Below are 10,384 nucleotides of genomic sequence, written 5' to 3' on the forward strand. Positions count from 1 at the left end.
GCTGCACAGTAGGATATGTAGACCTATTCTGCTAGCTTTGTCCTACTGGGATCGATTCCTCTTTTTCCAGGAGATCGCCCTGCACTTTTTAGACACGTTCCTGGTGTGGGCTAGGGTGATCCTATGTGGCTTCTCTCCCCTAAGGTTGATTTAGCACTGTATAACTGTAGTGTCTTATGTTTGTCAGCTTGGGTCGCCAAACACTAACTCTTCACTTCCTCCCGTAACTAACGCCTACTACAGCGGTTATATCTAAACCCTCCTGTGAGTGGTGGGTGAGAGAGAAAAAGGATAGGATAGGCTAGAAAGTAGAGTACCTGTAACTGATCAGCATGATATACCACAGTTAACCCATTACTCTACAGCCGTACATATAAGACATTGAACAGGGAAGACATCTAGTGGGAAAACTAAGGTACTTCATCGCCCACTTGTTAACCTGAGTGAACGACTTACTGGGGTGCATAGAAAAAACATCCAGTGGTCGATACCACACTGACTCTTCCCGCTGATACATGTCTGCTGATAGCAGTCTCCATTGTCATCTGGTACTGCACACAGCCTCTTGGCATGCAGGTGGTGGTCTTGCCATGGTTCTTGTCTTCTGGCTTCTGTAAGCATCTTGAACAGTTGGATCCTACACTCTCCAGCCAACTGGACCTATACCTCCGGCTCTGCCTTTACCCTATGGTGACTTTAGGGATGCCTTCTGCAAGAAACAGGCAGAGACTCTTTCACCACACTGGCCATGTGACTGCCCCATCAACTTGATGCTATGTACTACCCCTCCTCGTGGCAGGGTCTACCCATTATCATGGCCTGAAATGGAGGCAATGTCAGCCTACTGTATATCAAGGAAAACCTTTAGAGGAGTTTGATCCACAAGTCATTATCTCCTGTTGGACCCAGTTTCTTTTTCGTGGAGAAAAAGGAAGGTGTGAGGGCAATAAAATGAAGACCACCTACAACACCCTGGACAGACATTTTAAATATCTGGTGATGTCCTTCGGGCTTTGTAAAGCCCTGGCAGTCTTCCAGGAGTTCATCAACATTTCGGGACATGTTTTACAAGTGTGTGTACTCGTCTATATAGACAACATCTTGGTTTACTCCTCCGATCTCAGTTCTCACCATAACCATGTCCATCAGCTATTTGCTTGTCCAAGAACTGCCTTAATGACAAGTTTTAAAAATGCCTCTTTGAACGCTCAAGTCTGCCATTCTTCTGTTACATCATCGCTGCCCAGGGTCTCCAGATGAATCCAGACCAGCAATCCGCAGTCCTAAACTGGCCACACCCTGTCAGTCTCCGAGACATCCAGTGCTTCATCAGTTTTTCTGGGGCCAAAACCTAATAAATATGTACAGACATCAGAGATAAAAGTATACTAAAAATGTGCCCGGAAAGGCTCAATAAATTTCTACCACTATAGTTAACAAAATAGTCACCAATGTTCACTTTTTTATTGTTTTGCTGACCAATCTTTGTAGAGCTTTCTTGATTTCATTGTTCCGTAGACTGTAGATGATCGGGTTTAATATGGGGATCACAGATGCGTAGAAGGTGGACAAGACCTGTTCTAGAATCCTTGTGTGCTCCGATGGTGGGATCATATAGACGGCTGTAGCAAAAGTATAGTACATAATCATGACGGTGAGGTGGGAGGAGCTGGTGGAGAAGGCTTTCTTTCTTCCTTCCGTATTCTTAATCAGTAAGATCCCACTAATGATCTTTACATAGGACTTGAGAATGTAAGAAAAAGGAAAAATTCCAACAACGATCACCTCAATAAGTAGAAAAATGATAAAATGTTTATTGGAGCTGCCATAGCCGGCATGGAAAAGAACTTTAAAATCACAGAAGAAGTGATGAATAGTCACAGAATGGCGGAAGGACAATTGTAAGACTTGGTGGGCAACGATCATTCCATTGGTACAAGCACAGAACCAAATGGCTGCAATGAGGAGGGAACAGATCTTCTTATTCAGTCTCTGGTGGTAATATAATGGCTGGCAGATTGCTACATACCGGTCATACGCCATCACCAATAACGCCATACTCTCTGCTGTGGCCGCTACGAGATAGAAATACATCTGGGTGAGGCACTGTGCGAAGGATACTGTGTAATTCCCTGATAGTAACATATAGAGAAATTTCGGGACAACGACTGTTGTGTAGGTGACATCATATAGGGATAAGTTAGTAAGGAATAGATACATGGGGCTGTGTAAATGAGCATTTTTCCATATCACCATAATAATGGTTATATTCACAATCAGTCCGATCAGGTAAATAAAGTAAAAGATATTGAATAGTAACACTCTATTAGCATTGTGTCCTGAAAATGGCAGAAAATGGACTATTATAGAAGACGTGGCATTGTCCATGGACCCTTTCAGAAAATAAGAATAAGGTAGTTATCCACATAGTACATGGTGAATGAAGAATACAGGATTTGCAATAAGCCATGGTTTACCAATTTTAGAACCAGGTATATATATATATATATATATATATATATATATATATATATATATATGTACAGTAACTACAGAAAAGTAAAGAATAGGGCCTGTCTGGGATTTAAAGTGTACCTGTCGTTACAAAAACTTTTGACACGCCATAGAAACAAGTGTAAAAAGTTTTGATTGGTTAGGGTCTGAGTGTCCAGACCCGTACCGATTGGGAGAATGAGTAGGCAGAAAAATAAGTTAGGGTCCTATTACCGTAAACGAACGCCGATCTGCTAGATCGATGCTCGTTTACTGGGCCTATTACACGGCCGAGAATCGTTTAACAAGGGCTGCATGGACATCGTTACCGATGTCCTTGCAACCCTTGCTAAACTGACATACATGACCTATCCCGGGTCCAGGGCTCCTCTTGCTCCTCTTCTCCCCTGGTCCCGTACGCTCCAGCTTCAGAACAGCCTGTCTTAACTGACAGGCTGCTCAGCCAATCACTGGCTGTGGTGGTCCCGGCCTGTGATTGGCTGAGCGGCCTGTCAGTTAAGACAGGCCGCTCTGAAGCTGCAGCGCGTGGGACCTGGGGAGAAGAGGAGCGAGAGAAGCTCTGGACCATGGACAGGTAAGGTATTTATTTTGCAAATCGTCAGCCGCCGGCCACGCACCGCTATTGCACATAGCGGTGCGCGGTCGGTGGCTGACAATTATACAGTAGGTCAGAACCTATATCAACGATCGGCCGATGACAACTATCATCGGCTGATCGTTGTGTTTATTACACGGAATGATAATCGGGCGGATAGAGCTGATTCGGCCCATTATCGTTCCATGTAATAGTACCCATAGAGTTAAAAAAAAGTCAAGCTCCATAAAGCTCCATTATAAGTCCAACTCTCTATCTAACTCTAGCTGCAGTGCGTCTTCTCCCTACTAGCTCTCCCGACTTGTTCTCTCTGGGACATACAAAAATAGAAAATTGCTGCAGCAAACTGCAAGTGCCAGGACTTACTGCATATACTCCCTCCAGCGTACATACGATAAAAACCTGTTCTAGAATTTAAAAAAAAGAAAGAAGTGCTCAGCAAACCATTTGATCAAATGGAATGTACCAACTCACCACGTTAAGGTGACCCCAAAAACGAGTTTGACCCTATACTTAGCTAACAGCCTCTCTTGGACTATAAGTTTACAAAACTGGGCATATAGGATCAACTAAACTTTGTGAATAACACCCACAGGACATGTCTCTGTGACATGTCAAAAGTTTTTTTGTAATGACGAGTAGCTGATGATTTTCTAAGAAGGATACAAAGGACTGGAGGTGTGTGCGAGAGGAGGTACCTTGTGAAAGCACAGCTCTCACACCCGCCTCAAAGGCAACGAGATTCACATTAACCTGACATTGACATTTTGACTGCTCTGGTTGAATCAAAACATGGGCTTCAGTAAACCATTGTTTTAGAGATTCAAAAGCAGATATAGATTCCACTTTCTAATGAAGTAGGTTCGGCCCCTTTTCTAGTCCGAGAGTGGGTTTACCAATGATTGAGTAATTCTTTATCCATGATTAACAAATCCTAGGAATGACTGCAAAATGCTTGACGAGTCTAATAATAGTTTGACAAATGGTTTTCACAGAGTTTAACTGTTATGACTGCACCTGTTGGGACCTTTGCACGGTCCTCGGTGCGTTGCACCAGCCTAATTCAGGGACTGATGCCCTGAAGGCAAGTAGGCAGGGACAGTGGGCAGGGGTTCAACCTAGAGTCCACTGTTTGCATCCTCCTTCTTGTATCTTTATTCCAGTCCTGACAGAATAGCCATCCTATATTTTTTCCCTCCACCATTATTAGCATCGATTCTATCCAGGGCTATGGGGTATCAGGACTGGTGGTCAAGCTGGCCAACCAGGTTAATTCACATGGACCTAGTTACCTTATTGAAAGGCTGGTAGAAGAGCTGGCAGATCAGGTTCACATCCTTAAGGAGAATCAAGCTAAGGCAGAAGAACATTCCCAAGTATGGCTGCACCCCTACTCAGGGCCGCTTTAACCAGAGGGCACATGGTGCACGTGCACCGGGCCCACTGGTTAAAGGGGCCCCCCCGAGCAGGCCGGCCGTTGCTATGTGCGACCAATGCGGTCGCACAGGGCTCCGGCCACCAGCCTGTCAGGGGGGAGCGCCATGGATGGGTAATCTACTTACCCCTCCATGGCGCCCCCTGCAGGGTCCCCCCCGTCCGCCGCTGCCCCCGCCCGCTGCTGCTGCGGCGCTTCAGCGCTGCAGCAGCAGCGACACTGACAGAGAGAGCGCCATTGGCTCCCTCCCTGTCAGTCACTCTTGTGGCCGCACTTCTTGCGGTCACAAGAGGCTGCACTCTCCCTCTAGTGCCCGACGTCACTGGAGCGTCGGCGCGAGGGTGAGGGGAGTGCAGCCTCTTGTGACTGCAGGAAGTGCGGCCACAGTAGGGAAGAGAAGAGGAACGCGTGGACCTAGGTGAGTAACAGTGTTTGTTTTTTTTCAATGTTATATGGGAGGGGGAGCTATATACTATGAGAGGGGCGGCTATATACCATGGGGGAGCATAGGGGGAGCACAGGGGACTATATACTACTGGGGAGCACAGGGGACTATATACTACTGGGGAGCACAGGGGGCCATATACTATGGGGAGCACAGGGGGCTATATACTATGGGGGAGCACAGGGGAGCTATATACTATGGGGGAGCACAGGGGAGCTATATACTATGGGGGAGCACAGGGGACCTATATACTATGGGGGAGCACAGGGGGCTATATACTATGGGGGAGCACAGGGGAGCTATATACTATGGGGGAGCACAGGGGGCTATATACTATGGGGGAGCACAGGGGGCTATATACTATGGGGGAGCACAGGGGAGCTATATACTATGGGGGAGCACAGGGGAGCTATATACTATGGGGGAGCACAGGGGAGCTATATACTATGGGGAGCACAGGGGGCTATATACTATGGGGGAGTACAGGGGGCTATATACTATGGGGGAGCACAGGGGGTTATATACTATGGGGAGCACAGGGGAGCTATATACTATTGGGGAGCACAGGGGAGCTATATACTATTGGGGAGCACAGGGGTCTATATACTATTGGGGAGCACAGGGGTCTATATACTATTGGGGAGTACAGGGGTCTATATACTATGGGGGAGAGCACAGGGGGGCTATATATTATGGAGAGCACAGGGGGGCTATATACTATTGGGGAGAGCACAGGGGGGCTATATACTATTGGGCGGGGGAGCACAGGGGGGCTATATACTACTGGGGAGAGTGCACAGGGGGGCTTTATACTATTGTGGGAGAGTATAGGGGTCTATATACTATAGGGGAGCACAGGGGAGCTATATACTATAGGGAAGCACAGGGGAGCTATATACTATGGGGGAGAGCACAGGGGTCTATATACTATTGGGGAGCACAGGGGGGCTATATACTATTGGGGAGAGCACAGGGGGGCTATATACTATTGGGCGGGGGAGCACAGGGGGGCTATATACTATTGGGGGAGAGCACAGGGGGGCTATATACTATTGTGGGAGAGTATAGGGATCTATATACTATTGTAGAGCACAGGGGGGCTATATACTATTGAGGGAAAGCACAGGGGGGCTATATACTATTGTGGGAGAGCATAGGGGGGCTATATACTATTGGGGGAGAGCACAGGGGGCTATATACTATTGTGGGAGAGCACAGGGGGGCTTTATACTACTGGGGAGAGTGCACAGGGGGGCTATATACTAATGGGGGAGCGCACAGGAGGGCTGTATATAACTGGAGGAGCACATGAGGGTCTATATACTACAGGGACACCTTAAAACTATGGAGGCACAGAGGGGTGTAACTATGTAGGGGTACAGAGGGGTGTAACTACTGTATAGGGGTACAAGGGACCTAACTACTGTATGTGTTGGAGCCTAAAATATTTATCTGGCAGATTCTGGAGAGAAGATTCACAGCCAGGAGAAGACTTCAAGGTGGCCCAGGCTGGATGGAGAGAAAAAGAAAAGGTGACAGACTCTGATCGGAGAAGACGCCCCCGGTGAGTCACTGGATGTAACTGCACTCTGTTATAGGGTTGTAGTGTTAGGGGTCATGATGTGGCGGTATTATGTAATGGTATCATTGGTGATATCTTTCTGTTTTGTTTAGTGCAGTTTTTATGTAATATGTAATCACTGTATGGTGGTAGGAGTGTTATAAGGTAACTACTGTATGTATCGGGGCTCCTGATACAGTGTGGGGGCAAATTCAGTACATTATACAATGTGCCGAAAGGGAAGGGGGGGCCCACTCTTGAGGGCTGTGCACTGGGCCCACCAATGTATTAAAACGGCCCTGCCCCTACTAGTTGTTTCTTCTAAACCCACCATGCTCCTCCCGGACAGGTTCTCAGGCTACATGGACAAGTTTGAGACATTTACGGAGTCCTGTCATCTTTATTTCAGGATAAAACATTTTGCTACCCAGGGGGAGATGTTGGATATTGTTGTGTCCCTTTTGCATGGTGATCTTCAGGCTTGGGCCCTTAATCTTCCTCCCACAGCAGAGGAATGGGGAAGCCTGGATCACTTTTCTCAGACCTTGGGAGCCATATACTTCCAACCTGACATCACATCAGTCTAGCCGGAACTCATCTTCTGACCATTCGGCAGGGGAAGTGAGTGGCAGAAAATTACAAGTTTACAAGTTTAAGATTAAATCTTACCAACAAGAGAGGCAGAATATCATTTTGGGATCATTTATACTAATAAATAGGAGGCGCTTTTGGTATAAGAAACCTTGGCTCTGGATGTAAGTGAGCAGTCTTAGTATATGGCGGGGTGGAATACAAGGGGTCTCACACCATCCCTCTAATATGTCAAACAGAGACAGCGACCACTCAAGCTGCCTGCGTTTATCTAGGGATCCTGTGGTTTACATTAAAGTCTTGCTGTTGCTTAAAGAAACTTTGGACGTGTCCCACAGGTGGGCTAAAAGTTTTGATCAGCACTATAATGTCTGCTGAGATATAGTTGGGAGAAGCATGTGGCTGTGGGCTTCACTCTCTGGCTCGCCACTTAATCTAACTTGTAGCAGGAGACAAGTTCCATAGACTTACAGTAGAGTAAAGCAGACTGAGCAGCGATCTGAGGAGTGGAACGCATAGGTGTGCACTTCTCCTGGTTACATCTAGCTATCTGAGGGGTCTCAGCAGTGAGAACCTGACCGATCACAACTTTATATGTCTCTGTGGTTGAGAACCGTACCAATCGGGAGATAGAGACGGGGAGAAGTCCTCAGCTGCAGCACGTCCTCTCCCTGCTCTCTGTTAAAAAAAAAAAATTAAAAAAAAGTCAGGCTCCATCTTTTTTCAACTCAGTTGACGTGCTGCAGTCTTCTCCTAGCTCGTTCTCACACTCAGATCCGGGCCGATCAAAACTTTTGACATGTCTCTATGACATTTTGAAAAGTTTTTTTATAACGTTGGATACACTATTGGGTGCCTTCACACCTACCGGATCCACAGCGGATCTCACTTCTGCGGATTCAAAGCGAGAACCGCTGCGGATCCAGTACCATTCACCCCTATTATAGCACATATTCACAGCGGGATTGACATCCCGCTGTGAATATGTGCTTTAACCCCTCGCTGTCCGCAGCCCCCCGCCGCATTCCCCCATCCCCGGCCACATCCTGCAGCCCGCATCCCCCCATCTCCGGCCGTATCCTGCAGCCCGCCGCCGAGAGCATACAGCACATGCGCGGCTGCCGTGAGGCTGCCGGCTCCGGTTCCGCTAATGAGCGGGACCGGAGCTGGGAGCCTCACTGTAGCTGCGCCGCCGAGCAGGTACTTTATGCTCTCGGCGGCGGGCTGCGGGGTGCGGGCTGCTGGATGCGGCGGGGGTGGGGGGGGGTGGGTTAAAGCACATATTTACAGCGGTGCGAATATGTGCTATAATAGGGGTGAATGGTACCGGATCCGCAGCGGTTCTCGCTTCGAATCTGCAGAAGTGAGATCCGCTGTGGATCCGGTAGGTGTGAAGGCACCCTTAAGAACACTAATCTAATAGGGACGGTATTATCAGCTGTCATCTGGAAATAAAGCTGTAGGTCTATGCCAAGTGCGGTGAGCTGACAGCAGGGCCGATTCTGGGGTTTCTGCCGCCTGAGGCAAACCTCAGGCGGCCGCCCCCTGACAACCCCCCCCCCTCCCCCCCCCCGCCGCCGTAACCGGATCACCTGCACCGGCACCCCCCGCACCGCCCCCCCCCCCGCCGTAACCGAATCACCCGCGCCTGCACCCCTCGCACCCCCCCCCCGCCGTAACCGAATCACCCGCGCCTGGACGCCCCGCACTCACCTGTCCTGCAGCAGCCGTCCCGTCCCGCTCACCGCTGTCTCCCGACCCTGCAGCCGCTCACCTGTCCTGCCGCAGCCGTCCCGTCCCACCGCTGTTCCTTTCCGCGCTCCAGTGCCGTCAGTCAGCAGCTGTCAACGCCCTCCAGAGAGTCGTGAGTGCCTGGGGTCAGCGGGGGCATCGCGGCCCCCGCTGACCACGGGCACTCACGACTCGCTGGAGGGCGATAACAGCTGCTGACTGACGGCGCGGGACAGCGGTAAGCGTTGGCGGCGGGACCGGACGGCTGCGGCAGGACAGGTGAGCGGCTGCAGGCGCAGGGCTGCTGTCTGCCGCCCCCTGCAGGGGCGCAGAATCTGCCGCCTGAGGCGGAATACTCATTCCGCCTCATGGCAGAAACGGCCCTGGCTGACAGTACACAATACCTGACATATAGCTCCCAGTACTACAACACTGTCTCACAACTATAACATTTCTGTAAAAACTGAATTGGAAATTTTAGTTTTAAATAAAAAATAAAAACATTATAAAAAAATAAAAGGTAATAATGTGAGCTGGAAAAAAAATATCCCAAACGTCAGCACAGAAAATGAGATCCATGAAATGTGATAAACTCTAAAGGTCGCCCTTACCTGAAGGCCAGGGTGCAGGGTGGTGTGCCGCAGCAGTTATCATACAATGGAGGGAATGGGTAATTTATAAGGTGACTTTCCCTCTGAGGGTAACTACAGTATAACGTAATGACGTCCCCCTAGGAGCCGCCTCTGCTCTCCTGGTTATAATTTATATTCTGATTTTCTATTTAATTGTTATATATATATACTTTTTACGTTTTACTTATACAGTCACCATTAATATATTTTTGGCTGTTTATTTTCCTTTTATTAACAGTATAAAAATTAGGAAAACTATCCAAGACATTGAAATAAATTTAATCCACAGCACTTATAAAATATAAAATTCTTATATATACCAGTGGTTCCTTGGTTTAAGAGTAACTTGGATTAAGAGCGTTTTGCAAGAAGAGCTCACAGTTTTTCAAAATTGTGACTTGGTGTAAGAGCATTGCTTTGGTGTAAGAGCCGCCTGTACTGGGTGGGAGGCAAAGTGGGGGAGGGGCATGGTCTGCACAGCGGGGTCTACAGCACTGTACTCTGACCCAGGAAGTCTCCCTCACCTTCCAAATCATAGCAGATCCACTTCAGGCTGGGGCTTACATCAGGGGACAGGACTGTGGAGGTAATCTCTCCATAGCTGTAACCCCTCTCTCCCCTGACAGAGAGTGCTGCTATGCTCCCTGCAGTCTCTGTCAGCCCTTGTGTTTCCCATCCTTTCTATTCCTGCTATACTGTGCCTGCACTCACACTCAGCTATACACACTGCTGCTAAATTGTGCCTGCACTCACACTCAGCTATACACACTGCTGCTATATTGTGCCTGCACTTTTACTCAGCTATAGACACTGCTGTATAGAAAAGTTTCTGTCACTGTCCTACTGCACAGCTCTGTGATTCTCACTTCCTGATTGGTCC

General features: G+C 48.4%; 1 protein-coding gene across 1 annotated transcript; it reads right to left on the minus strand.

The window, feature by feature from the left end:
* Positions 1–1,455: 1,455 nt before the first annotated feature.
* Positions 1,456–2,058, minus strand: LOC138801843 (olfactory receptor 2M4-like). Its single transcript, XM_069984944.1, has one exon. The coding sequence runs from the start codon at positions 2,056–2,058 to the stop codon at positions 1,456–1,458; it is 603 nt and encodes a 200-aa protein (XP_069841045.1).
* Between the last annotated feature and the right edge of the window lie 8,326 nt (positions 2,059–10,384).

Source organism: Dendropsophus ebraccatus, chromosome 9 (assembly GCF_027789765.1).
Source record: "Dendropsophus ebraccatus isolate aDenEbr1 chromosome 9, aDenEbr1.pat, whole genome shotgun sequence".
Taxonomy (NCBI): domain Eukaryota; kingdom Metazoa; phylum Chordata; class Amphibia; order Anura; family Hylidae; genus Dendropsophus; species Dendropsophus ebraccatus.